The following is a 23,852-nucleotide window of genomic DNA, read 5'->3' as shown; positions in this document are numbered from 1 at the left end:
AAAGCTGAAGAGTTTCCAGCTGAATACATTTTGTAAAATTCAAACACAAGGCTCAATAACAAAAACCTAATAAACTATACTGTACAGCTTAAAGCTACTTACTGTACTACTTACTGTATACTGTAACACACTGAATTTTAGACGTCCACTTCAGGTGTTAAGGGGAATTTATTATGTACAACAGATGTCTGAAAAGACATAAACATTTAAACACACACTTATTAGTGTCTAGAATCGGATGTAAACTAACTGCACTGGTTAACTGAACTATGCCAGAACTGAAACACTGATTATTAGCAGCATTTAGGTCAGTTAGGTCTCTCTGTCCAACCGAGCTTATGAAACCTAGGTGTTGTGTTTGACGAGGACATGTCTCTGGACCACCACTGTACTTGGTGAAGAACTGCTTCTATCATCTGTGGAATATCGCTAAACTGAGGTCCATGATTTCAAGACCTGAAATGGAGATGATAATTATGCCTTTGTTTCATCCCGCATTGACGATTGTAATGCTCTTTTTATGTGTTTTAACAAAAAGGCTGTAAATCGCCTTCAAACTGTGCAGAATGCAGCTGCAAGGCTCGTAACTGGATCGAAGAAAAGGGATCATATCAGCCCAATTTTATATTCCCTACATTGGTTACTGATTAATTTTAGGATTCATTTTAAGATTTTAGTACTTACTTTTCGAGCCCTCCATGACCAGGCTCCCTCCTACATCACAGAGCTACTGAGACCTACTCTCCCTCACGCTCACTGAGGTCATCAGATCAGAAACTCTTGATGGTCCCTGCACTCATTTTAAAACACGAGGTGACTGCTCTTTCCAGGCCTCTGCCCCTCGCCTCTGGAAGGCACTACCATTGACCTTACGTAGCACAGAGTCCACTGAAGGTTTTAAGAGGGAACTTAAAACCTGTCTTTGTAGACAGGCTCTTTACTGATGTCGATGTTCTGGGACCTCTGTGAAGCCACCGGGATTCGTGCCATTGTGTGTTTTTTGTTGTGATCTCTGTATTCTATTGCATTTTATCCTTGTTGTAAAGCACTTTGTGATTTTATCTATGAAAAGTGCTATATAAATTAAATTTACTTGATACAATGGTTACCACGACAACGGTTGCCCGCAGCAACCACCACGCTTTCAGTTGCTACCGCCATCTACTGGCGTAAGGTAGTAACTGTTTCAGCCCGGCCGGGATCAGGTGTGTCTACACAGGTAAATTTAATCAGAAAATGAAGGGGGCTGACCCAGTTAACAATGCAAACAATATCTCACTAAAATGACCAGGGTGCCACATTAGTACAAGCACGACACAACCGAAACTATTATGTTAGAGGAAACAGGTGTTGAGTTTTGTTGTGGTGTGTAAAGTTGTTATCTGACTTTGTTTCCTGGTGACTCTGCATGTTAACATACTGAGTAACACATGTTTTTATCTTCCAGGTGTCAGAGTGGTCGTGAAAGAAGATGATGATGCTGTTTTACCCTGTTCGCTCAGCACCAAGGACATCACAGGACAGACCTTTGACTGGAAGAAAGATGGTCAGAAGGAGGTGTTCTTTTATGAGGACGGCCAATATTACAATAACGGCAAAACAGGTCAAGATCAGCAGTTCATAGATCGAGTCTCACATTTTCAAGATCAACTGAAGAACGGCGACGCCTCCATAAAGATCACAAAAACAAAGATGGCCGACAGCGGGAACTACAGCTGCATTTTTCCAAATCTTCAGAGACAAACATTCAACATTGAGCTTGTTGTTGGTGAGTGCTTTCATTAAACAGTTAAAGATGTTCGCTCATTTACTGCTGCGACTGGTTCAAGAGTCCCAGATGGACTTTTGTTGTGGTCAGAATACACATCTGGCAGGGCCTCGAGCCCACAGAGCTGCAGCCACATCTGGAGAGATGACCTCTGTATCAAACATGCAGATATCAGAGACACGCTGCAGATTATGTCTCTGTACAATGAAATTTCAGCCGTCTATAGTAGATGAAATATGACTTTTACACAGTATTACCTGTCTGTTTCAAAACAATCTAACGTGTGTTTGTTTTTCCTTTCAGGTCAAGTCTTAAGAGACAGAACAGGTGAAAACATCCCAGGTGAGTCCTGATTCTGATGACGTCACTCCCCAGCTCTCATCAATAGAAAATGGCTGTCATCAGCTCCACAGGCCTCAGTATCATTCAACACACTCACATCTGTTGAGCTGAACCTCTGTGTGTCATTCTGCTGTGTTACACATCTGGAGACAACAACATCTGTTCAGTTTGTGTCAGTGTTAAAGATTCACACTAAAAACTGCCTTTATATTATATTTATAATGACAGTCAATAGAAACTGTAAATATTGTGCTTTGATCATCTCAGTGATAAAAACACATTCAAAGTTATAAACACAATATTCCAGTTTATCAGGTAACACAGATAAAACTCACCAGTCTCATTAAACAGACCAGGAATTAATCTTCATGAAGGTTTTAATGATCAGATTGTGTTGAAACTGTTCAGAGATGTTGATTCAGTGTTATTGTCAGTTTGGAGACTGTAGTTTGTGTTACCTTTAAATTGCCTTTTTGGTATAGTGTGTCGTGATACTGAGGGGTGTTTCTAATATTTATCCACCCTCGTTTGAAAGAATTAAACTATGAAAATATACTAAATAAATAAACATGCCCATTAAATCTGTCACAACCTTCAGTCACCAACCATGCAGACAGATTGTATGGTTAATTTCCATTCAAGTAGCTTCATTAAAATGTTTCTTACTGACACAGTTAAGATCCATTGACACATCACAAGTGCAAACATTTAAAGATGCTTGAAGATTTTTATAGTGTAGCTCTTCAAATTAGCAGAACATTACTGTATGTGTGAATCTGTAAAATCATCCTGTAAAACGATGGAGGTTTATATTGTGCTTTTTTATCTTTCTGTTCCTCTGTGTTTTACTCTTCACTCTTTAAACTGTATATACAGGCAGAGTATAGATGGAAGAAACATCCCAAATTATTTTTTATGCTATAATTGTCCTTTAATATCTCTTGTTTGTTCACAGGTGCAGCTCCAGAGCCAAATATCAAGACACTTAATGAAACAAAGCACTGGCGTCTGCTGCAGTGTGAAGCTCATGGTGATCCACTTCCTACAGTAGAGTGGAAGGACAGTGATAATAACACTCTTCATGCTGATACACCTCAGGTCTCAGAAAGAGGAGGTCGTTCATACATCACTGTCAACATTACTGTGACCAAGACCGACAGCTACAGCTGTGTAGCTACACAGGAGACAATCAGCCATAGGATTGCTGCTGTGACCTATGTGCTCATGAATGGTAAGTGATATTTTAATCTTCAAAGAATTTAATTGTCCGTGTGTTTTAAAGTTTTGAGTTCAGACTGAACACACAGGTCATCAGCTCAAAGTCTGTTCATGTTGAAAATGTTTCAAACTGAAGAAACTCTGAGACTTAAAACAGAAAAAGCAGATAAAAGTGTTCTGGATGGAAATAAGAAGAAGAAGTGGAGTTCATGTTTGTGCTGCTGAAACATTCACTGTAAAAACTCTCCAGCTGTTAAATTAACTGGAATAAAATCAACTTTTGTGTTCAGTCTGAATTCACCTTTAAGGATCATTTACATCATTCATTATTTTCTTTATGTTGGATATGACTACGTACAACTGTGATGATACATGACTACAATATGAGCACATACACTTGATTCATGTGTTCATTTAGTTCATTAATCAGAGAAACTGTGTTCACTGAGAGAGAAACTCTTAGTCCTGAAACACATTTGAGCTCTGTCTCCTCAAGTCACACTGGTGCTGCTTCTGGTTCTGATGCCACAGGATCTTCATCACTAAATCTTTGTCTCAGTGACATGAAAGAATGATGTTGGTACCAGCTCAGGTCCACTGAGGAGCTCAGACTGAAAGTGGTCCTGAACTCTGAGCCTCCTTTTCTGTGAAGTTTGTGGCTCCTTTCCAGTTGAGAGACAGTTTCCACAAACCAGGTGTAACACACTGAATTTTAGACGTCCACTTCAGGTGTTAAGGGGAATTTATTATGTACAACAGATGTCTGAAAAGACATAAACAGATAAACACACACTTATTAGTGTCCAGAATCGGATGTAAACCAGCTGCACTGTATCTGCTGCGGCTGGACTTCCTCTGCACTTGATACAACGGTTACCACGACAACGGTTGCCCGCAGCAACCACCACGCTTTCAGTTGCTACCGCCATCTACTGGCGTAAAGTAGTAACTGTTTCAGCCCGGCCGGGACCAGGTGTGTCTACACAGGTAAATTTAATCAGAAAATGAAGGGGCTGACCCAGTTAACAATGCAAACAATATCTCACTAAAATGACCAGGGAGCCACACAGGCCTGTAGTGAAGCTGCACAGGCTGCCTCTTCTGCCTGCTGACTGTTTCAATCCTTTACACCGACTGTTTGTGAGTTCACACCTGGACAAGTTAAATGTACAGGTGTAAATCTACAAACTGAACTCAGACTGAAAACTAGGAGCAAACTTTAACTCTACATGTAATTATATTTTATGAGTTTAGATCAAAGTAACTAGTAACTTTATGTCTGATTAATGTAGTGGAGTAAAAAGTACAATATTACCTCTGAAATATAGGCTAGTGAAGTAGAAGTATAAAGTTGCATAAATTAGAGTACAATTATAAGCTCAGTACTTGAGTACTTGTACCCGTCTGTCTCTGAATGTTTGTTAATCTGAGTTGTTGTCAGAGACTCAAACAAAAGCTTTTAAACACTTAATGTTTCATATTTTAAAACACATTTTTTCTCTGACTTTAGTGAAATAAAAAATATATCAGACAACAAATCTCATGTGATGTCAATTCAAGATAATTTTTAGTGAGTCGTGATCTTTTTTTATCAACTTAAAGCTTTTTAAACTTAAAACAGTCCCGATCATCGACTGTATAAAATATAGTCGAAGCCTTCAGGTGTGAAAGTGCCTTAAACCTGCAGTCTCTCTACCGACCAGCAGGGGGCGACTCCACTGGGCTCAGAAAGAGGTGTGATTGTGTGGAAGCTGCTTCTCACCTGATTTATTCCCTCAGTAAACAGTCTCCTGATGAGTTCATGGCCTCAGTCTCTAGTTTCAAGTCTTCTTCAACTCAACATGATGTTCATTTAGTCAGTTATGGTCCCAGTGACAGTAAAATAGATGAAGAAGCAGGGTGTGATTTAGGGCCTGAAAACCTTCATTTATGCTGAAACCCATGTGCCTCTTAATGGTGACATCATTCTTAGTGTTCAATAATTTAAAAAAAGACTTTGTCGTCCTGGTTTTTACCTTCAATAATTAAATTGCTCATTTAGAAACTGTATTTTGTGTTAACTCAGGTTGTCTCTGCCTCATATTTGATTCTGTTTGAACATCTGAAACAATTAAATGTGACAAATATACAAACATGGAATAAATCAGGAAGGAGTCAGATACTTCTTCATGACACTGAACATAAAGGCTGTGGAGCTGCAGTTTTTACTGGACGATGTAAACTTGTAATTATAACCGTTGTGTTGCAGTGAAGGTCCAACATGACAAACAGCTTCCTGGTACTTTATTCATTAACTGCAGCAGAGTTGGTTAATTACAAGATGAATTAACTTAAAATCCAGCATTAAGTTTTGACTTAAAGTGAAAATAAGATGAAAACATGAGATGAACTGTGACACTGTGGTTTATACATCTGAGCAGGAGTCTTCCTCTTCTGTCTGAGCCTGAAACCAGGAGTGAAGAAATGTTCAGCACCTCCAACATTTACTGATGTTTGACTGTGACTGAGAATCAGAGTCTTCATGACACAGTTTGTCCACTAGAGGGCAGCACAGGCTCATTTTTACACTGTAAAAAGTCCCTCTCATTACATATAGTCACACTTTTTATTAATCAGATCTAAAGGATCCTCATCAGATTTTAAAAATGTTTCAAACTGAGTGAAAACTTCAGTCTTCTACTGAGACTCAACTTCAATAATCTACAGACTGTGTGTTGATCTGCTCCCATCAGGCCCAATAACTGTGGAGCCGACCAGCACCAAGAAGCTCACAGTGATTTTAACCTTCATGTTTCTGGACAGTAGTCAGTGGTGGAAGAAGTACTCGGATACTTTACTGAAGTGAAAGTAGCAGAAACGCAAAGGAAAAATACTCTGTTACAAGTAAAAGTCCACTTGAGTAAAAGTGTAAAAGTATCAGTAAAAGTATTGTGAAGAAGTTTTATATTTTATCAGATGATCCTGTGTTTTTACTGTCAGATCAAAGTGATGGACTGTAACTAAGTCCATTTATTTCTTCACTGCTGGGACCAGAACCAGAAGCAGCCTCTGAGCTGTGGAGCCCAGCAGGAGGAAACTGGACCTGAGATCAGAGCTCACATCACTGTTCCTGCTCACATTCATCCCAGTGGAGTTTTCATGTGAAACTAGTTCAGATTTCAGGAGCAGACTCACCTTTAGTTGTTCTGTGTGAGCTGTGAGGTCCAGTCTGCTGTTTATCATCTGCACTGACTGATGCACTCACTGTTCATCTGTTTCAGGGTCGTCTGCTGGACTTGTTATTGCTCTTGTAGTTTTCATCACTCTGTTTGTTGGTGGTGTTGTTCTTCTAACTGTGCTCATGGCCAAGGGTCGCATCAAACTCAATTGTAAGGAAGGTAAGTTTAAGTAATGTTTTGTATCAACAAAACTGAAAAAACAACTCATTCTTTATCTGTATCTCATGTTCAGAGTCTTGACAGATGTTTTATCTCAGACATGAATCGTTCTGTTGATATTTACACTCAAGACCTTTGAGATCTTCTTGAATATAACTTTGTTTTCCTTCCTGCAGACGAGGAGAAGAGAGAGCCTCAATCTGAACCCAACTCATCGACCTCGTTGAAAGAATCCAGCTGATCCAGAAATGTAACTCTCTTTGCATGTGCTGTGAAGTTTGCTGCTGCTGTATGTGTGAGTTGTAACAGTTAAACATTATAAGAACCAGTTTGAGTTTCAGACGATGCTGGATGATGGTGAGGATGTTCTGACTGGTTGTTTCAGGCAGTTTGAGGGTTAAGACCTGTTTTAAAGTCAGTTTAAAGGGTTGAGATGCAGCAAAGTGAAAATGAAGGCTGTTTGCACTTTCATGCAGAGACTGAAGCCCAAACTGCTCCCGATGGTCAGACCAGCACCTTGTATGGTAGCTCACTGCCATCGGTGAGTGAGTGAGTGAGTGAGTGAGTGAGTGAGTGAGTGAGTGAGTGAGTGAGTGAATGGATGAATGAGGGCAGCAGTGCTGTATAAATGCCGTCTATTGACCAAATATTATCAGACTGCTTGTAGCGCTTAAAGCTCCTGACTGAGCTCCACATGTGCTTTAAAACCATCAGACTTCACTGAACTAAAGCTGCTGTTAACACTGTCAGTCAGTGTGAACACTTTGTAGCTACAAGTAAATATAATGTGACTTTTATATTTGTTGCCATTATTTGGGACGAGCCTGTATTGGTTCTTTATTATGTTTCCAGGTGCTCAGGCAGTCTGTCAGGTCCAGTTACACACTGATGTTTCTGTTGTTCACTGATGATGCACTTGTAGTGTTTCATGTCACTTCAGGCAGCGCTTCATCATTTCTATACAAACGTTTGAATAAAACATGAAAAATGTCAAAACTGTGTGTTGTGACTGTTTCTGATGTTTCTGTGTTCAAACTGTGATCAAAGAAATAAAAGTGATTTTAATTTCAGAAGACTTCAACAGATAAATTTGACAAATAATTCATTGATCCTGTTTGAATTGTGTCATGAATGTCACATATGATGTTTTTCAGTTTAAAAGATAATTTTCCAAGTCAATAAAGTTTCAGTTTGTCATTAAACTAATTAAATATCAGACGTCATTATAAAGACGACACAGCCAACAGTGTCGTTAGTGACGTCGTTTCGTAACTTAAACATGGTAGAGCTGCTCCTGTATATTAGCAGCTCACAGAACTGAACCAGAACCAACTCTCTCTTTCTTACGACCTTTTCTGGGCCCAGTTGGCTCCATGTTGGTGTTGGTGACGTGTGTTGATGAGACGATGTAGTTCACTGAGCGCTTCAACACAAAACTACAGAGATTTTACTTTATTAATAACAAACTGCGATTTTAATGACTTGGAAAAATATATTTTTAAGTGACAAATATCATCTGTGTTGTTCATGACACAGTTCAAGCGGGATTAAAGGTGTATTTTACTCTTGTCATTGACCACAGAAGAAGAAGAAGAAGAAGAATCATGGATGTATTATATATTTGTCTTATAATAGATCCATGCTGGGATAATTGTGGATATAGAAATTAAAATTAATAATTAAATATATAGGCTACATCATAAGCTGCCTTACTATGGCAGAGAAGCTCAAACTTTTCCTCCTTTGAGAAAAACTTGCTGACTGAATAAATGGAGCAATGTGGTCAAATCACTGAAGACAAGAAAACGGACAAACAGCGCGGTGAAAAAGAAAGAAACAGTTTTAATGCATCGACCGGAGTGAAAGAGAAAAGAGACGTCGCTCAGCTTAAAGCTGGAAAAACTTAAAAACAAAAGCCAAAAAAGATGTGAGACGACAGATGTTCGTCACAGGAGGAGAAAGATGATCCACTGGTGGAGAAGATCAGTTCCTCATCCCGCAGCAGATTTACAAAATCCGTGGACCCGCTGACTTCAGACTCACCCGGGGAAGATGGTTGGTAAGATCTTGTAAAATGGTGTCTTGTAGTGTGTCAGGATCTCAGATTTGGTTTGAGATCACTGTATAATGTGGTGTCATAGTGTGGTGAGATTAGGGGAGACACCTGGTGTGTGACGTCAGCAGCGGGGCTCCTTAATGGCTGATCGGGTGCAGCTGTGACTGATGGCGGAGAGAGGAGCAGCGCGTCCGACTGCACCGCTCTGTGGGCGGGGAGGGCGTCAGGTAGCCAGGGGGAGTCAGCAGCTCAGGTGTGAGGAGGGGAGGGCGTCAGGTAGCCAGGGGGAGTCAGCAGCTCAGGTGTGAGGAGGGGAGGGCGTCAGGTAGCCAGGGGGAGTCAGCAGCTCAGGTGTTAGGAGGGGGGGCTGGTTGCCTCCTGTAGCCAGACCAGGGTCCACACAGAGAGGCTGTGCCGTCATCGCTCCCTGTGCGGCCGCGCAGCCGCCACCAGCCGCCAGCAGCTCCTGTCCTCGCCGCCCAGCGACGCCGCCGCCCCGGGGAGTCGGACGGCGGCACAAGCTCAGACCCCGGGCGAGCTAAGTACTCTGCTATTTAGTTTCTATGTATTTATTAGTGTTGTGTACAGGTCGGCCTATTTTTATGTTTTATGAGTGTTAAGTGGCGGGGTTGCCTGGGGAGGGAGCCGGGTCTGCAGGTGCCAAATGCTGCAGGTGCCATGTGCTGCAGGTGCCATGTGCTGCAGGTCAGCCGTGCTGACTGCAACACAAACAGCAGGTTTACAGCAGCCAGGCCCGGACGGGCCACAGGCAGTGTTGAGAGCGGGTGAGTGTTTGAATGTATGTCATCGTATTTGTTCAGGAGGAGGCGCTGATGCGCCAAATATGGCAGAGTCACGTGTGACTGACACCACTATCTCACAGGGGGATGTTACCACCCTCTGTCTCTGTCTCTGTCCACGGGGAACAGTTTGTTTGTGCACAGTTTGGCAATAAACAGAGGTTGATAGCTGAAGAGACAAACGTCTGAACGTCTGTTCATCTCTTAGAATTATTATTCCGCTGTGCAGGTATAAGAAGGTATAAACCCACCTGTCAACAGGCAGAACCGGGAGTGTTCCCGAAGCGCCGGCCTGTGATTGGCCTGCTGACCTGCACCTCTCTCTTATTTATTTATTTTAACGGCTTTACCAGACAGCTACGCGGCTGTCTGACTCTTTTTTCTAAGTCAGAGAGGCGGCCGGGCCAATCAGAGGCCACTCAGACCAGCAGCATGTAAGTTGTCTAAAAAACCACTGGTTCTTGTCAGTGTGAGGTCCAGGGACCCCCAAGGGTCCTTGAGGCTGTACACTGTAAACATGCAGCCTACTGGGCCCTGGCCTTGAAATTAAAATAAGGATTGGGATTTTAAAATCACTGATTTACAAGCCACTTTTTTGTTTTATTTACTGCTTTTGAAATTATTTATTTGTGCAACAAATGGGATATAATCGTCCCATTATAATGTATATGAATACAAGGGCAAATCCAGTGAGACACAGGCTGCACTATCTCACTGGATGAACTACAGCGTGTGGAAAAACACTGTAAGCACATGTTTGCTATTCAAAGGTGGTGATGGTGGTGACACGAGTCCTGCTGGTGCTTCAGGAGCAGCCGGTGCAGAGCAGTTGGCAGAAGGTTCAGAATCATTTCTACAGTAGAGCAACAACATGCAACAAGCTGCAGACACATGAACACCACCAGGCGCTGCCGTTTGACATGAATGGCTCTCATTTGTAATAACAGCTGTCTTGGCCCTGCAGCATTATTCTATTAAGATCTAGTGTTGTTGAATGTTGCTGTCTGTTGCTGACTTGCTGTTGTGTCCCAGCCCAAACATGAAAGCTGTGTAGTCCAACCTGAGGTTTAGGTTGGGGTTCATTAGTATTCCCCAGTATGATAATTACAGCCTATATAAAATATTAGTCAATATCATTTGATTGCTTATTAGGAACTATGCTCTCGGACTGTATTATACATCGCATATATGTGTCTGTCAGTGCGTGTGTGTGTGCATGTAGGTGTGGGTGTGAACGTGCGTGTACATAACATAACATTTACTGGTCCTAAGGGACATTTTACTTTTGAAACTAAACTACTACTTCTGTACTTTTCCTTTAGTGACTCTGAATGCAGGACTTTAATCATGAAGGAGTTTCTTTGTGTTGTGTTGTAAGATCTGAGTATTTCCTGCACCACTGACCAAAGAGTCCAGTGTAAAGTAACTGATGCAGTTTCAATGAGAATGAACAGGAAATGATTATCAACCACAGTCTCAACCTTTTGGCTTAATTCAGTTTATTAAAGCGAGTGACGAGCGCTGACACAGCTTCATATTCAGAGTTATACACAGTTCAACAACTATTATTTTGCATCAGGTGACTGAAGGAAAACCAACATTTTTCATGGGTTTCAATTCAAGTTTGAAGATCAATGAGTGAATCATTAAACAAATGTCAACAAAAATGTGTTTGTCCCCAAACACAGACTGTTTAATTAAACTAAAAACAACATGATTGTTGATTGTTTAACTTTTACTCATAAAATGAACACAAAACTACTTTTTATAACTTGTTTTATGTATTTAGTTTAAACCAACTGAACTGAAAAGATGCAAGTTTGTCTTCAAAGACTCTTTCGTAAAACTTTAGCATTTCAAAAACAGTAATAACATCCAGACACTGTAAATTCATACAAGGCAGGAACAAAGTGCAGCATTTACATTTAATAAAGAAACAGTAAAGCAACTTAAGATCCGCTAACAATCAAACCTTCAGACCATCAATGACGACAAAACCAACACAAATAATAAAAAAACCTTCTGTATTAAATAATCCAGACGCCTCCTGTACAGACAGTAAATGACTGAATGTCTTTTAAGGCACCACCAGTGATTTTCACTGTTCACACACATGCAGCTACATTCAGGAACATCTTCACGTTGCACCTCAGTGCAGGAATAGAGACAGGTGAGCGTATGGCAGCACATCTGGATAACTGCCATAAACCCAACAGAGGGGGGGCGAGGACCAACGTTTGAATCAGACTCACTTCCCCCAAATCACATCCTCACACAAACGTTTGTCCTCCTGAATATTTCTGACCTCACCGACGTCGATGGTCAGAGCACAAATACCAGCTCTGTGTGCAACTGAAGATCTTTGGCTGCTGAATAAGTGAACATAACGTAACAATAAGGCCGAGTCTCAACTGCAGCGACGCATTATTCCTGTATGAATACACAAATATATACACAAATCTACAAACAGCAATCATTTGTGTTGGACTGTAACAACTCTGGTAGACAGATACTAATAAAACAAAACGAGCTGGAGAAAGGTTTTCACCTTGTTTATCTCCAAAAGGTGCATCAAACAAGTCAGAAAATCAATTATTGATCCGAATAAAATCAACTGGGCGACGAAACAAGGTCTGGATTTCTACAATCCACCCACACGTCCAAACATTTAGAGGCAAGTTAATCTATATAAATCCATTCAAAATCCTTTGAAGTCCTGAAATCATGGAAAGTGAAATTTCTTTCTTTCTTCTCAATTCTAGTTTTGTCCTCATTCATAGATACCAGCCGCCTAAAAACGCCAGATTTGTTTTCATCAAGATCCACGCATTGTTCCCTGAGAAATTAACAAATTTAACAAACACTGATCCTTCCTTGGACCACTTTTGATAGATACTGACCACTGCAGACTGGAAACAAGAGCAGCAGTTTTGGAGATGCTCTGACTCAGTCATCTAGCCATCACGATTTGGCCCTTCTCAAACTCGCTCAAATCCTTACACTTGCCCATTTTTCCTGCTTCTAACACATCAACTTTGAGGACAACATGTTCACTTGCTGCCTAATATATCCCACCTACTAACAGGTGCCATGATGCAGAGATAATCAGTGTTATTCACTTCACCTGTCAGTGGTCATAATGTTATGCCTGATCGGTGTATATTACATTACACACACAAAGTATCAAAGAGAAGACTTCAGTGGCCACTCTGGAGGCTGTTAATGCTCAGTTCTGAGTCAAAGACCTTCAGCTCCCGGGTCACTGGGCACCTGCAGAAAACAAAAGTATGCATTATGTAGAGTCAACCTTTATATTAAACAGAACAACAAAGATTTTAATGTTTGTTTCAAACAGTCAGTAATGGAGAGTGAAAGATTTATCTGAATGGTTTCAGTCAGTGTGTTTTGAAGACGACTCTGAACTCGACCACCAAACATAAATCCTCAACCTGTTAAATCACTGACTCACATTTAATTATGTCAAGATTTCAGCTTCCATCACTTCCTGTCAGGATTATTATAAACATCTATTTCAAACTCAACTGTTAATAATGATCACTGATCACTTTTAATGTTTGTATCATCTTTTAAAAGTCTGTTTTCTCTCTCTCTGTCTCTGCTACAAGTCTGATCACTCCTATCGATCAGTGTTTTTAATAACGCCTTGTTTTAGGGGAGCTGCAGCACCTCTGCACCCTTCGTTCCTGCCGCCATGCTTACTGCTCTCTGTCAGCTCAGTGTCAGCTCTGTTCTCTGATGCTCTGCAGCTCATTGTACTGTGTGTTGTTAATGCGTCTGTGAATATTAGCGGTTAGCGTTATTAGAAAGCCAAACTCCTGCTGTAGCTTCAGTCATTATCCTGCTTCATGTCATGTGGAGGCGTGGCTGTGGTAGATAACAGAGCAGCAGCAGACCTGGGACCAGCTGACAATCTACTCAAGTAAAAGTATTCTGTAATAAACTACTCAGAAAAGTACAATCTATTCAAAAAGTGACTCAAGTATATGTAATGTAAATAATAATAATGATACATTAAACGTATAGTGCTTTTCTAGATACTAAAGTCACTTAACAAAGGAAACAACAACAAAAGAAAATGAATCTGTGAGTAAAGGGAACATATCAGAAAGTGGAGGAGGAGAACAAACTTCTCTGGTGATTGTAAGAAGTTTTGAAGAGGTGTGTTTTGAGGGATTTGTTGAAAGTGGAGTAAATGTAATTTGTTACAAACCAACATTGCTGAGAGGAGACTTACCTGATGAGTCATTTCCTGGATCATCACGAGGACGCCTTCTCTGTAGTGAATCTGCAGAAAAACCTCCTAAAAGTTGACATTACATAAAGTCGACTTTTACATCACACAGAAATGATTTTGGTGCAGATTTTAATGCTTTTCTAGATACTAAAGTCACTTAACAAAGGAAACAAAAAAGAAAGAAAATGAATCTGTGAGTAAAGGGAACATATCAGAAAGTGGAGGAGGAGAACAAACTTCTCTGGTGATTGTAAGAAGTTTTGAAGAGGTGTGTTTTGAGGGATTTGTTGAAAGTTGAGTAAATGTAATTTGTTACGAACAAACATTGTGAGAGGTGACTTACCTTTTGAGTCTTCCTCTGGATCATCTGGATGAGGCATTTTCCACAGATGAGAATGTGTAGAAAACAAAACAAAAGTATATATTACATCAAGTCAACTTTTATATTACTAAGTATTAATGTAAAGTATCTCATGTCAGATGATTAACTGGCTCAAAGGGACAGTTCACTGCAGAATCAGAAATACATATTCAGTGGGTAGAGTAGCCAAAAATAAGTTCTCAAGTAGAAGTAAAACTTATATTAAATAGTTATTAACAACAATTAGAGGACGTCCTGCACTACAACAGACGGCAAACTACAACACCAACATACTACAGCAAGGAGATGAAGAGAGAGAGAAGAGGATGAAAAGGGAGAGAAACTCACCAGACTCCTTTATAAAATCACTCAGTTTTGTAAGTTGTTGAGTTTGGACAAACTTTATCAACTTTGTGAGACGCTCACTATGATGAATTCTTAAATAATAATAATGATACATTAAACGTATAGTGCTTTTCTAGATACTAAAGCCACTTAACAAACGAAACAACAAAAAAAGAAAATGAATCTGTGAGTAAAGGGAACATATCAGAAAGTGGAGGAGGAGAACAAACTTCTTTGGTGATTGTAAGAAGTTTTGAAGAGGTGTGTTTTGAGGGATTTTCTGAGAGTTGAGTAAACGTAATTTGAGAGGTGACTTACCTGATGAGTCATTTCCTGGATCATCACGAGGACGCCTTCTCTGTAGTGAATCTGCAGAAAACAAAACAAAAGTTGACATTACAGAAAGTCGACTTTTACATCACACAGAAATGATTTTGGTGCAGATTTTAATGTTTGCATCATCTTTTAAAAGTCTGTTTTCAAACAGTCAAGAATGGAGAGTGAAAAGTTGCTCTGAACGGTTTCAGTTTTACTTTCGTTGTTTTACAGAAGAATCTCAATGTTCAATGTTTCACTGAGGTCGACCACCAAACATAACATTAGATCACCGTCTCACATTTAATGACACGTCATGATTTCAGCTTCATCACTACATATTAGGATTATTATAAACATCCAATTCAAACTCACTCTGCTGCCAAATGAAGCACTTTGACACCTGAGTGTTAATAATGAGCACCAACAGCTGTGAGTCACAGAGCTGATACCAGAACATGTTCAGCTCTTTGGCTTCATAACTTAATCAATTCATTCATTATCAATATGGAGTCTGATGGGATCAGGAAGCCATTAGCCTAGCTTTAGCACCAAACCCATAAACAGGGTGAAACAGTTAGCCTGGTGCTGAAGGTGTATTTCTAACTTTAGTCTGTTTCCTCCTGCTTCCAGTCTTTATGCTAAGCTAAGCTAACCCCCTCCTGAGTTTAACTCCACATTAACAGACAGACATGTAACAGTGGAATCAATCAGCCATCAGTCTCTGACACTGAAGCTGACACTGGTAAGGGTTTTACTTAAAGTGTTGAACTGTCCCTTTAAAGGCTACAGCCTGACATATTCAGACCTACAACATTCAAACCAGAAGTGTTAAAGCTTTAGATCTGGAAAACGAGTCCAGTGCGTCTGTTTTAAGTCCGTTTCTGCAGTCAGATGTCTTTTACCAAACCATTTTGAGAGTTAATCCAAAGCATCATTCATTAAATGATAAACTGGATTAAAGGAGCATTCTGTAGTTTTGTGAAAGACTTTTAATCAGAAGAGAAAGATCTTCATTGACTGATTTGTTTTCATGACTGAATAAACTCAGTTAACAAACAATTTATACTGTTTTACTTTGTTTATATGTGGCGGACCCTGCCACCTTTCTACCTTCAAACAGTGTTCTGGGACCTTATTTTCCTCTGAGAACAGATTCTTTATTCACTTATGGAGAAAATACGTATTTCTCAGTTTGTATTAATTATTAACTCATTAATATTATAAATATAAAAATTCTGAGTTTGAACTTCTTCAAACAACATATCGCCTCTTTAAAAAGGTATTAACTTGTATCTAGATGAGCTTTTTTGTTTGTCTCAATTGTGTTTATCAGCAGAAAGCTTCAGGATGTAGAGCCTCCACTTTCAAATGTTCACTTGTGAACTATACGAAGAACATGAGTGAGTGATGTTCAGAGGTCTGTCTGATGGAGCTTAATCAATAGTGTTAGGCAATGATTCATGAATGCATTTCATTTTCTTTTCATGTCTTCAGTCAGTATTAGAACCAGAGGCCTCATGTAAATAAACAGAAGGGTTCAAATCTGAGGAGACAGAAACAAACTGTCTGGACGTGATCGTATCACACAATGTATCTGTAATGTTGATGTCTGCACATGATGGATATGTTGGTGTAATACATGATATAAACTTACATATACGGCACATTACAGCAACAACCAGAAGTAAAACTGCAACAAGCACAGCAACGACTATAATTGCCGTCCTCCACCGCTCCACTTCTCTGGATGAGTCCTCTGAAACACATCACAAAAAGTTAATGTAAAACTCAGAATGTTGCTGCATATCATGTTTGTTACCCTGAACACAGACTCCACAGAAACAACAATTAAATGTAAATTTAATAACATGTGAACAATGAAAATTATTTGATGACTAAACCATCAGGAAAGAAATCTCACCATTTAACTGCACACAGATCTCAGCATGTATCTGATGGCTAATGTCCTCCTGTGTGGCTACACAGCGGTAGCGTCCTGTCTTGGTCACAGTTGTCTTGAGGGTAACGTAGTAGCTGCCTCCTCTCTCTGAGACCTGAGGCTCCTCAGCAGGAAGGATGTTTCCAGTGCTGTCCTGCCACTCGACTTTAGGTTTTGGAAAAGCTCCTTGAACTTCACACTGCAGCAGTGATCTGTCCTTTGTTTGATTAAGTGTGGTGACGTATGGCTTTGGAGATGCACCTGTGAACACAATATAAACAGCAGCTTATTAAGGGCAGCACAGCATTTACTACTGGACTGTGAGATATCAAGTATAACTAAGGCTCTAGTGATGTAATCATGTTGCTTTTATCCCGTCACTGACTGAAACACTGTGTTTAAGAGAGAAGACAGGAGAGAAGCAGAAAAGCACAATGTGAGGCTCACACTAGATTTACAACCAGCGTTGTGTCACTACAATGTTGGTGCTAAACACAAATGAACAATGTTAAACTTCTCTCTATTCTGCCTGCACCCAGAGCCCCCTCACCTTTTTACCTGCAAAACTCTGCCAAAACACGTCACCCTTCAGATTTCAGGGCTGTCATATCAACTACAGACTGTTGATGCACGGACACAAAGATACAGTCAGATGTTGAGAAGGAGACAAAGCTGCCCGTCTCTCTTGTATCGTGTGAGGATCATCTCACCAAACTCTGATCAAACTGTCTGAACCCGATGGTGCAACTATGAACCAAGAGTCTGTCACTACTCTGCCCATTGCTGCCTAAAATGCTTTCAGAAACATATTGTAGTGACTGTTTAGATGTAACACAGTCATGGTCAACACTTTACATCCACTTGTAAAGAACATGTTCATCATGGCAGCCTTCAGCTCCAATGATTTCTACAGCTCTCATGTTTCTGTGATGAATAAGTGGAACACAAACTACTTTGTCACTAAAAACATTCATGAAGTTTGATTCAGATCTGAATTTATTATCGGTCTTCTGAAAATGTGACCAAATCTGCCTGATCATAAATATACATACAGTAACTTGAACAATCAGTTGTGGTGATTATAGAAAGTTGTGTGAATCAAATGTTCTTTGTAGCATCTTAACTTCTTCTGAGTGATTCTGATTGACAACAGCTGCTGACTTTTCTGGGCTTGTTTGATGCAGCCGTTAGACTCAAACACTACAATGGGAAAGTCTAAAGAGCTCAGTATTGATCTGAAACAAATTTAGTTGAACTTCCCCAATTCTTAGTCTAATATTCTGATATTATTAGATACTGCATTTTTTCATGAGCTGTAAAAAAAAAAAGGCTTGAAATATTTTACTTTGTGTAATGAATCTACAATATAATGAAAGCTTCACTTTTTGAATTAAATTACAGAACTTTTCCATGACATTCAAAGTTTTTGAGATTCACCTGTATAGTCACGTGTTAACAGGAAATAAATTTGAGAGTCATAACAACAAAATATTCTGTACGAGGGCTGTTGGACTCAGAACAATATCAAGTAGATCAGACAACAGCTGATAAACACTGCAGATGTAGAGATCAGTAACATCATCACGATCAGGACTCACCGCCTATTAATCCTTCTGTCTTCAAAGATGGAGCACTGTACCTCTACCAGATATCTAAATCTGCTTTGTTCTTACAGTGATGATTCAGAAAGCTCTCAGTGATTAAACACCACATCTTCAGAGGAAGGTACAAATGCTTCAAATGATAAACAACAGTGGTGAACGTTATGGCAACAGAACCAAATCAAAGCTGATTCTCTGCTCTATATATTCAATGTATGAAATCATCTGGATCCTGTCAACCTGCTGCACTGTGAGAACAACACGTCTACATGGAGTCACTGTATCAAAACCTTTGAGTGATACTGAGGCACAGAGAGTTGTAGCACACCTGACAGGTGCAGAGATCAGTGACATCATCACTCACCTCTGGTTTCTCCTGATCGGTCTCTCAAGAGCCGTTCTGAAAGATAAATAACAATATTATTTTTTGTGAAGTGAATGGGCGATATTATGAACTTGCCATATGTCATTACTGGATTCATTTTTCAACAGAACAGGCCACATATTCAATGAGGGAGCTGCATTCTTAAACTATCATCTACTGACTAACTGGATGACAAGATGTGTCAGAATCAGTCCGGTTGAACTAAGCAGGAAGAAGTAATTAGGCAGCACTCCACTCACCAGAGTTAGAAGATTGACACCACAAGCTGCAGCTGGTGCTGGTTAGCTTAGCTTAGCATAAAGACTGTAAGCAGGGGAAACAGTTAGCCTGGCTCTGTCTAAAGGTAAAGTCAGCCTCTAGTAGCACTATGGAGCAGTATTTCTATGAGTGGGTCACTGTGCCAGAGAATATAACAAATTCACACTGTTGCACTAACCCATAGGTGACCTACCAGTGTCCTGCTGCCAGCAGGTAAAACAGGGAAGAAGAAGATAAAGACACCAAGTTACAAACATGCATGTAAACACTGCAGCATATAAAAGCAGCTTTGCAGAATTTTGGGGGGGAAAGAAATACATTCATTATATCTACATTATCTGGTGATTAACACTGAACTCTTGTGTGTTTACAAGAAGAATCAGGAGTGGTTAGAGCAGCAGGAGCAGCGGCAACCTGAGCTGGTTACAGGCAGACTGGTTAGTGAGCAGAAGAAGAGCTGCAGCTCCTCCACCAAGCAGAGACAGAGAAGATCTTGTAGGCAGGAAGAAGGCCCTCTTGCATGTCATTGATTGGAGCAGCAGATTAGGAAAGAAAGAAGAAAAATCCATGAGAAAATATTTTTACGTAAACACATTCAAACAAGTCTAGTGAGCAGAGACAGATGGTCTGTTTTCCTTTTGCCAAAAATAACTATCTTTAATGCAATATTGTGTTTTAATGGTGCAAACAGAAACTGATCAGCTAAATCTGGTGTAATAATGTACAGAGCATCCCGACATTGAGAGAAGTCACCGACTTCTAAAGATCAAATATCATAAAAAAACAAAAACATCATGTTTGTTCATCTCTCAATACTCTAACTTCTCTACTCTGTCAGTAACTCTCAGCTCCGAGCACACTGAAGATGTTAATCTTCAAAAGAAATCTTTTAAAATGGTTAAAGAATATAGACAAACACACTAGCTGTTATTATTGGTCAGTGGCTGATAATGACATTGAATAGAGCCGATAATCTGAAGCTAAATCAGTTTCACTGAGTGCAGCATCGACACACTCTGATGCAGAAGGTGGTGGTATGCACCTTTAAAGTTACACATGAAGAAGACTAGTGAGACAGAAATGTGGTCACCAGTGTCGAAAAAGTGTGAAATGATTATTTATCTTATCGGCATCAGCCGTGAGAAGCAGGTAATCACCTGTTATCAGTATCGGTTGATAACATCAGTAAAAAAGATTCTGTAAGTTTTCAAATTTGTCTTTAAGTTAGAAAGATATTGTAGATTTTATTTTAAAATTCAATAACTGGTGCAGCATGACAACTATATGAGATTAGCAGGTGTCAACAAGGAAGAATAGACGGTCAAAGCTACAACAACAGCTGGAGATCTGGTCATACAGCACATTAACTGTTTAATGAAAGCACTCACCAACAACAAGCTCAATGATGAATGTTTGAAGATTTGGAAAAAAGCAGCTGTAGTTCCCGCTGTCGGCCACCTTAATATTATGGATTTTTATGGAGGCGTCGCCGTTCATCAGTTGATCTGGAAAATGTGAGACTCGACCTTTGAACTGCTCATCTTGATTTGTGAAGCCGTTATTGTAATGTTGGCCTGAATCAAAGAAGAAAACCTCCTGATGACCGTTTTTCCTCCAGCGAAAGATCTTTCTTGTGATGTCCTCCTTGGTGCTGATCAAACAGGGTAAAACAGCATCACTGTCTTCTTCCACGACCACTTTGACACCTGGACCAGAAAAATAAAGTAAATTTGATCATTATGTTCAACGGAGCCGTCAGGTGAAAACATTTGCTCTGAAACACCAGTTTACATCGTGGTAGTTAGTAACCAAATTATTTATGGCTTTAAGTTTTCCTCCACATCACACCTCCTGAAATATTCTAATATAAACATAGACTGATAAACTATGAAAATCAAAATGGATGTATGTTACGAGGTAGAAGACCCACTGGCAGAGTTTACACTAGACTTTTGTGACGGTCCAAATGTCCATAAATACTTCAGAACCATGGCTGGAATTCTGATTCTGATTCTGATTCTGATTCTGAATCCCCTGCATCACCGCTTCCCGCACCAGTAAAATGCAATAGCTACATTAATTATAATATGTTCTGTTTTGTCCTTTAGTGTGACATAATGTCCTATGGTGTAACACACATAAAAGAACCAAAAATGTATTTGTATGTCAAAAAATATCTTAAAAAAAGGTTGAGTATTGCATTAGGGGATATATAATCACCATTCACCTTGAATTATTATAATTTTTTCAACAGTTTTGAAAGGTTGACATCAAAGTTTGACTCGCATTTATTGCATTTATTGAAAACGTTCAACGAGTCATGGGGAAAAAATAGTGTTATTCATAATTTCTCACCAAATAAATAACACTATATAAAAATAAGTGTCTCAGAATTAAGATGAATCTGTCTCATTTGTGTAGTATTTAAGGTTTTTTACTGAACTGTATATTGAACTGTCCTTTGACTGTTGTGACGCACAAATTTCTCCGTTTGCGGGACTAATAACGGAATTCTGATTCTGATTCTGATTCTGAATCCGCTGCTTCACCGCTCCCGCACCAGTAGAGAGCTGAGGTCCAGAGGTGATCTCTCCCTCTCCCTCTGCTCCACAGCCAGTCTGACTGGGCTTACCTCATCTTGGCGGATCACCAGAACCGGCTGCTGCAGAGGTTCTGGGTTCTCGTGCGGCCCTGGTCGGCTGCCCGCATGACAAGCCGCCCCTGTTTGCAGGTGGCGGACCCCGGCACCTCAGTGTGGAATAGCGGTGTACAAGCCATGTCAATATTAATACACATACAGGCCCATGTGACTTGGATCAATGAGCAGGGTGCTCGGTTAGCGGACAGGCCGAGGACCTCCCGAGACGGGAGAGTAAATACCAATAAATACGTGACGTACTAGTAAATATCACCTTTCTTACCGGTTCGCCCAAGTGTTGTTACACACAGAGTCAGCAGACAAACACAAAGATCCAGAGATGTCCTCATGTTGAAGCTGAAGGCAGAGGACGAACTTCACACCAGAACCACTTCTTCATGTGAGAGCCGCTAACTTCCGTATTCCTCCTGTTTAAAGCTGCCGCGGGACTGTTCGTGGCTCCCTGGAAAGTCAGGAGGAAGTCAGGGAGGGAGGAGAGGAAGTGCACCTGTCCACCTGTGACACTCTTCTTCTCTGTACATCTGCAGTATTTTCTGCTCTACACAGTGCGGAGACACCTACTGGTGGGGGAGCGTAGCGACACTGACAGCATTAACATCCATATCAAGAGTCTGTCAACACAGCAGCTGCCTTAATCACCCATTTTAATAAAATAAACCAAATAAATGTATTTTCCTCTGAACTCTGTGTGTTTTGTCCGAATAGCCTATTATAAAGGCCCTGCCCGATGTAATGTGGCAGCACATTGGTCTAATTAAGCTGCAGGCCGGTGTTGGTGGCATTAAACGCATCATGAGGGTGGAAGAGCGTCTGACTATATATTCTGGATCTGATCTGGCATTGTGTGTGATTTCTTATTAGACTAAGATCTTGTAAAATGGTGTCTTGTAGTGTATTAGGATCTCCGATTTGGTTTGAAATCACAGTATAATTTTGTATATTAGTGTCTAAGTATTGTAGCCTATATTTTAAGTAATAAGACTTTATGCGGTTTCTGATTACAGCATAATTTGGGTGGGCTGTATGGTGTCTAATAACAGTTTAACTTTTCTTGTTTACTGTCTAATTAACATTACATTATTTCTAGTTGTCTAATTTGATACAATGTACTGCTTGTTAAGTCTTATTAGCTATTGTTTTTGTCTAATTTGGCCTGTTACGTCTTATTAATGTACTGTAAAATAAAGTGCGACCGACTGGCAAAATCTTCATATGCTGAGTGATGTGCAAACTCAGTCTCCTTTAAATCAGGTGCTTCTTTAAGTCTCTCAGGACCTGAGATCAACCATTATTAAAGCTGCTGTAAGTGTCATTTTATCCAATTAAAATAAGTGTTAATAGCTCTATACTCCAACAGTAATCACTGTCAGAGGGTTTGGTCAGTAATAAAGACAAAAGACATTTTCTGGTATCCCTGCCCACTTTATCCAATCAGGACAGAGAACTCGTAAAGAGGCGGTAAAATAAAGAGGAGGGAGTGAAAGCTAACTGCAAAACAAACAGCAAGTTTACAGCAGCCAGGCCCGGACCGGCCACAGGCAGAACCGGGAGTATTCCCGAAGCGCCGGCCTATGATTGGCCTGCTGGCCTGCGCCTCTCTCTCTTATTATTATTATTTATTTTTATTTTTTAACAGGCTGCCGGAGTCGCGGCTATCTGACTTTTTTTTCTAACTCAGAGAGGCGGCCGGGCCAATCAGAGGCCACTCAGACCAGTAGCATGTAAGTTATCTAAAAAAACACTGGTTCTTGTCAGTGTGAGGTCCAGGGACCCCCAAGGGTCCTTGAGGCTGTACACTTTTACACAGTGTAAACATGCAGCCTACTAGGCCCTGGCCTTGAAATTAAAATAAGGATTGGGATTTTAAAATCACTGATTTACAAGCCACTTTTTTTTAATTTACTGCTTTTGAAAGTATTTATTTGTGCAACAAATGGGATATAATCGTCCCATTATTATGTATATGAATACAAGGGCAAATCCAGTGAGACACAGGCTGCACTATCTCACTGGATGAACTACAGTGTGTGGAAAAACACTGTAAGCACATGTTTGCTATTCAAAGGTGGTGATGGTGGTGACACGAGTCCTGCTGGTGCTTCAGGAGCAGCCGGTGCAGAGCAGTTGGCAGAAGGTTCAGAATCATTTCTACAGTAGAGCAACAACATGC

At 40.2% G+C, this 23,852-nt stretch overlaps 2 protein-coding genes and 1 long non-coding RNA gene across 3 annotated transcripts in view; 2 read left to right on the top strand and 1 right to left on the bottom strand.

Moving 5' to 3' along the window:
- The window catches only part of LOC140997852 (butyrophilin-like protein 1), a 158,962-nt gene that overhangs the window by 1,131 nt on the left and 133,979 nt on the right, over positions 1-23,852 (top strand). Inside the window, exon 2 of the mRNA XM_073467908.1 lies at positions 1,448-1,749. Coding sequence (XP_073324009.1) covers positions 1,448-1,749 — 302 coding nt within the window. The remainder of the gene's footprint in view (positions 1-1,447; positions 1,750-23,852) is intronic.
- Positions 6,596-7,701, top strand: LOC140997878 (uncharacterized). Its single transcript, XR_012179402.1, has 2 exons — positions 6,596-6,705; positions 6,882-7,701. It is a non-coding gene; the product is annotated as an uncharacterized lncRNA (long non-coding RNA).
- On the bottom strand, positions 12,799-22,045 carry LOC140997572 (butyrophilin subfamily 3 member A3-like). Its single transcript, XM_073467518.1, has 9 exons — positions 21,945-22,045; positions 20,412-20,729; positions 18,745-18,780; positions 16,762-17,040; positions 16,562-16,596; positions 14,841-14,891; positions 14,160-14,183; positions 13,817-13,882; positions 12,799-12,831 (listed from the first exon to the last, which is right to left on the bottom strand). Exons 1-9 carry the CDS (start codon positions 22,009-22,011, stop codon positions 12,799-12,801), a joined length of 909 nt encoding a protein of 302 aa, XP_073323619.1. The 5' UTR covers positions 22,012-22,045.

Source organism: Pagrus major, chromosome 6, assembly GCF_040436345.1.
Source record: "Pagrus major chromosome 6, Pma_NU_1.0".
Taxonomy (NCBI): domain Eukaryota; kingdom Metazoa; phylum Chordata; class Actinopteri; order Spariformes; family Sparidae; genus Pagrus; species Pagrus major.
The sequence above is the reverse complement of the archived record's forward strand: the minus strand, read 5'-3'. Positions and strand labels throughout refer to the sequence as shown.

Bases quoted from the DNA above. Each gene is read 5' to 3' on its own strand.
- LOC140997572 (XM_073467518.1), bottom strand. From the start codon at position 22,011: ATGAGGACATCTCTGGATCTTTGTGTTTGTCTGCTGACTCTGTGTGTA. The intron at 16,597-16,761 runs GTGAGATTTCTT...GATGTGTTTCAG, and splicing joins GATCTGTGTGCAGTTAAATG to AGGACTCATCCAGAGAAGTG. The intron at 13,883-14,159 runs GTAAGTCACCTC...GTCAACTTTTAG, and splicing joins TCCAGAGGAAGACTCAAAAG to GAGGTTTTTCTGCAGATTCA.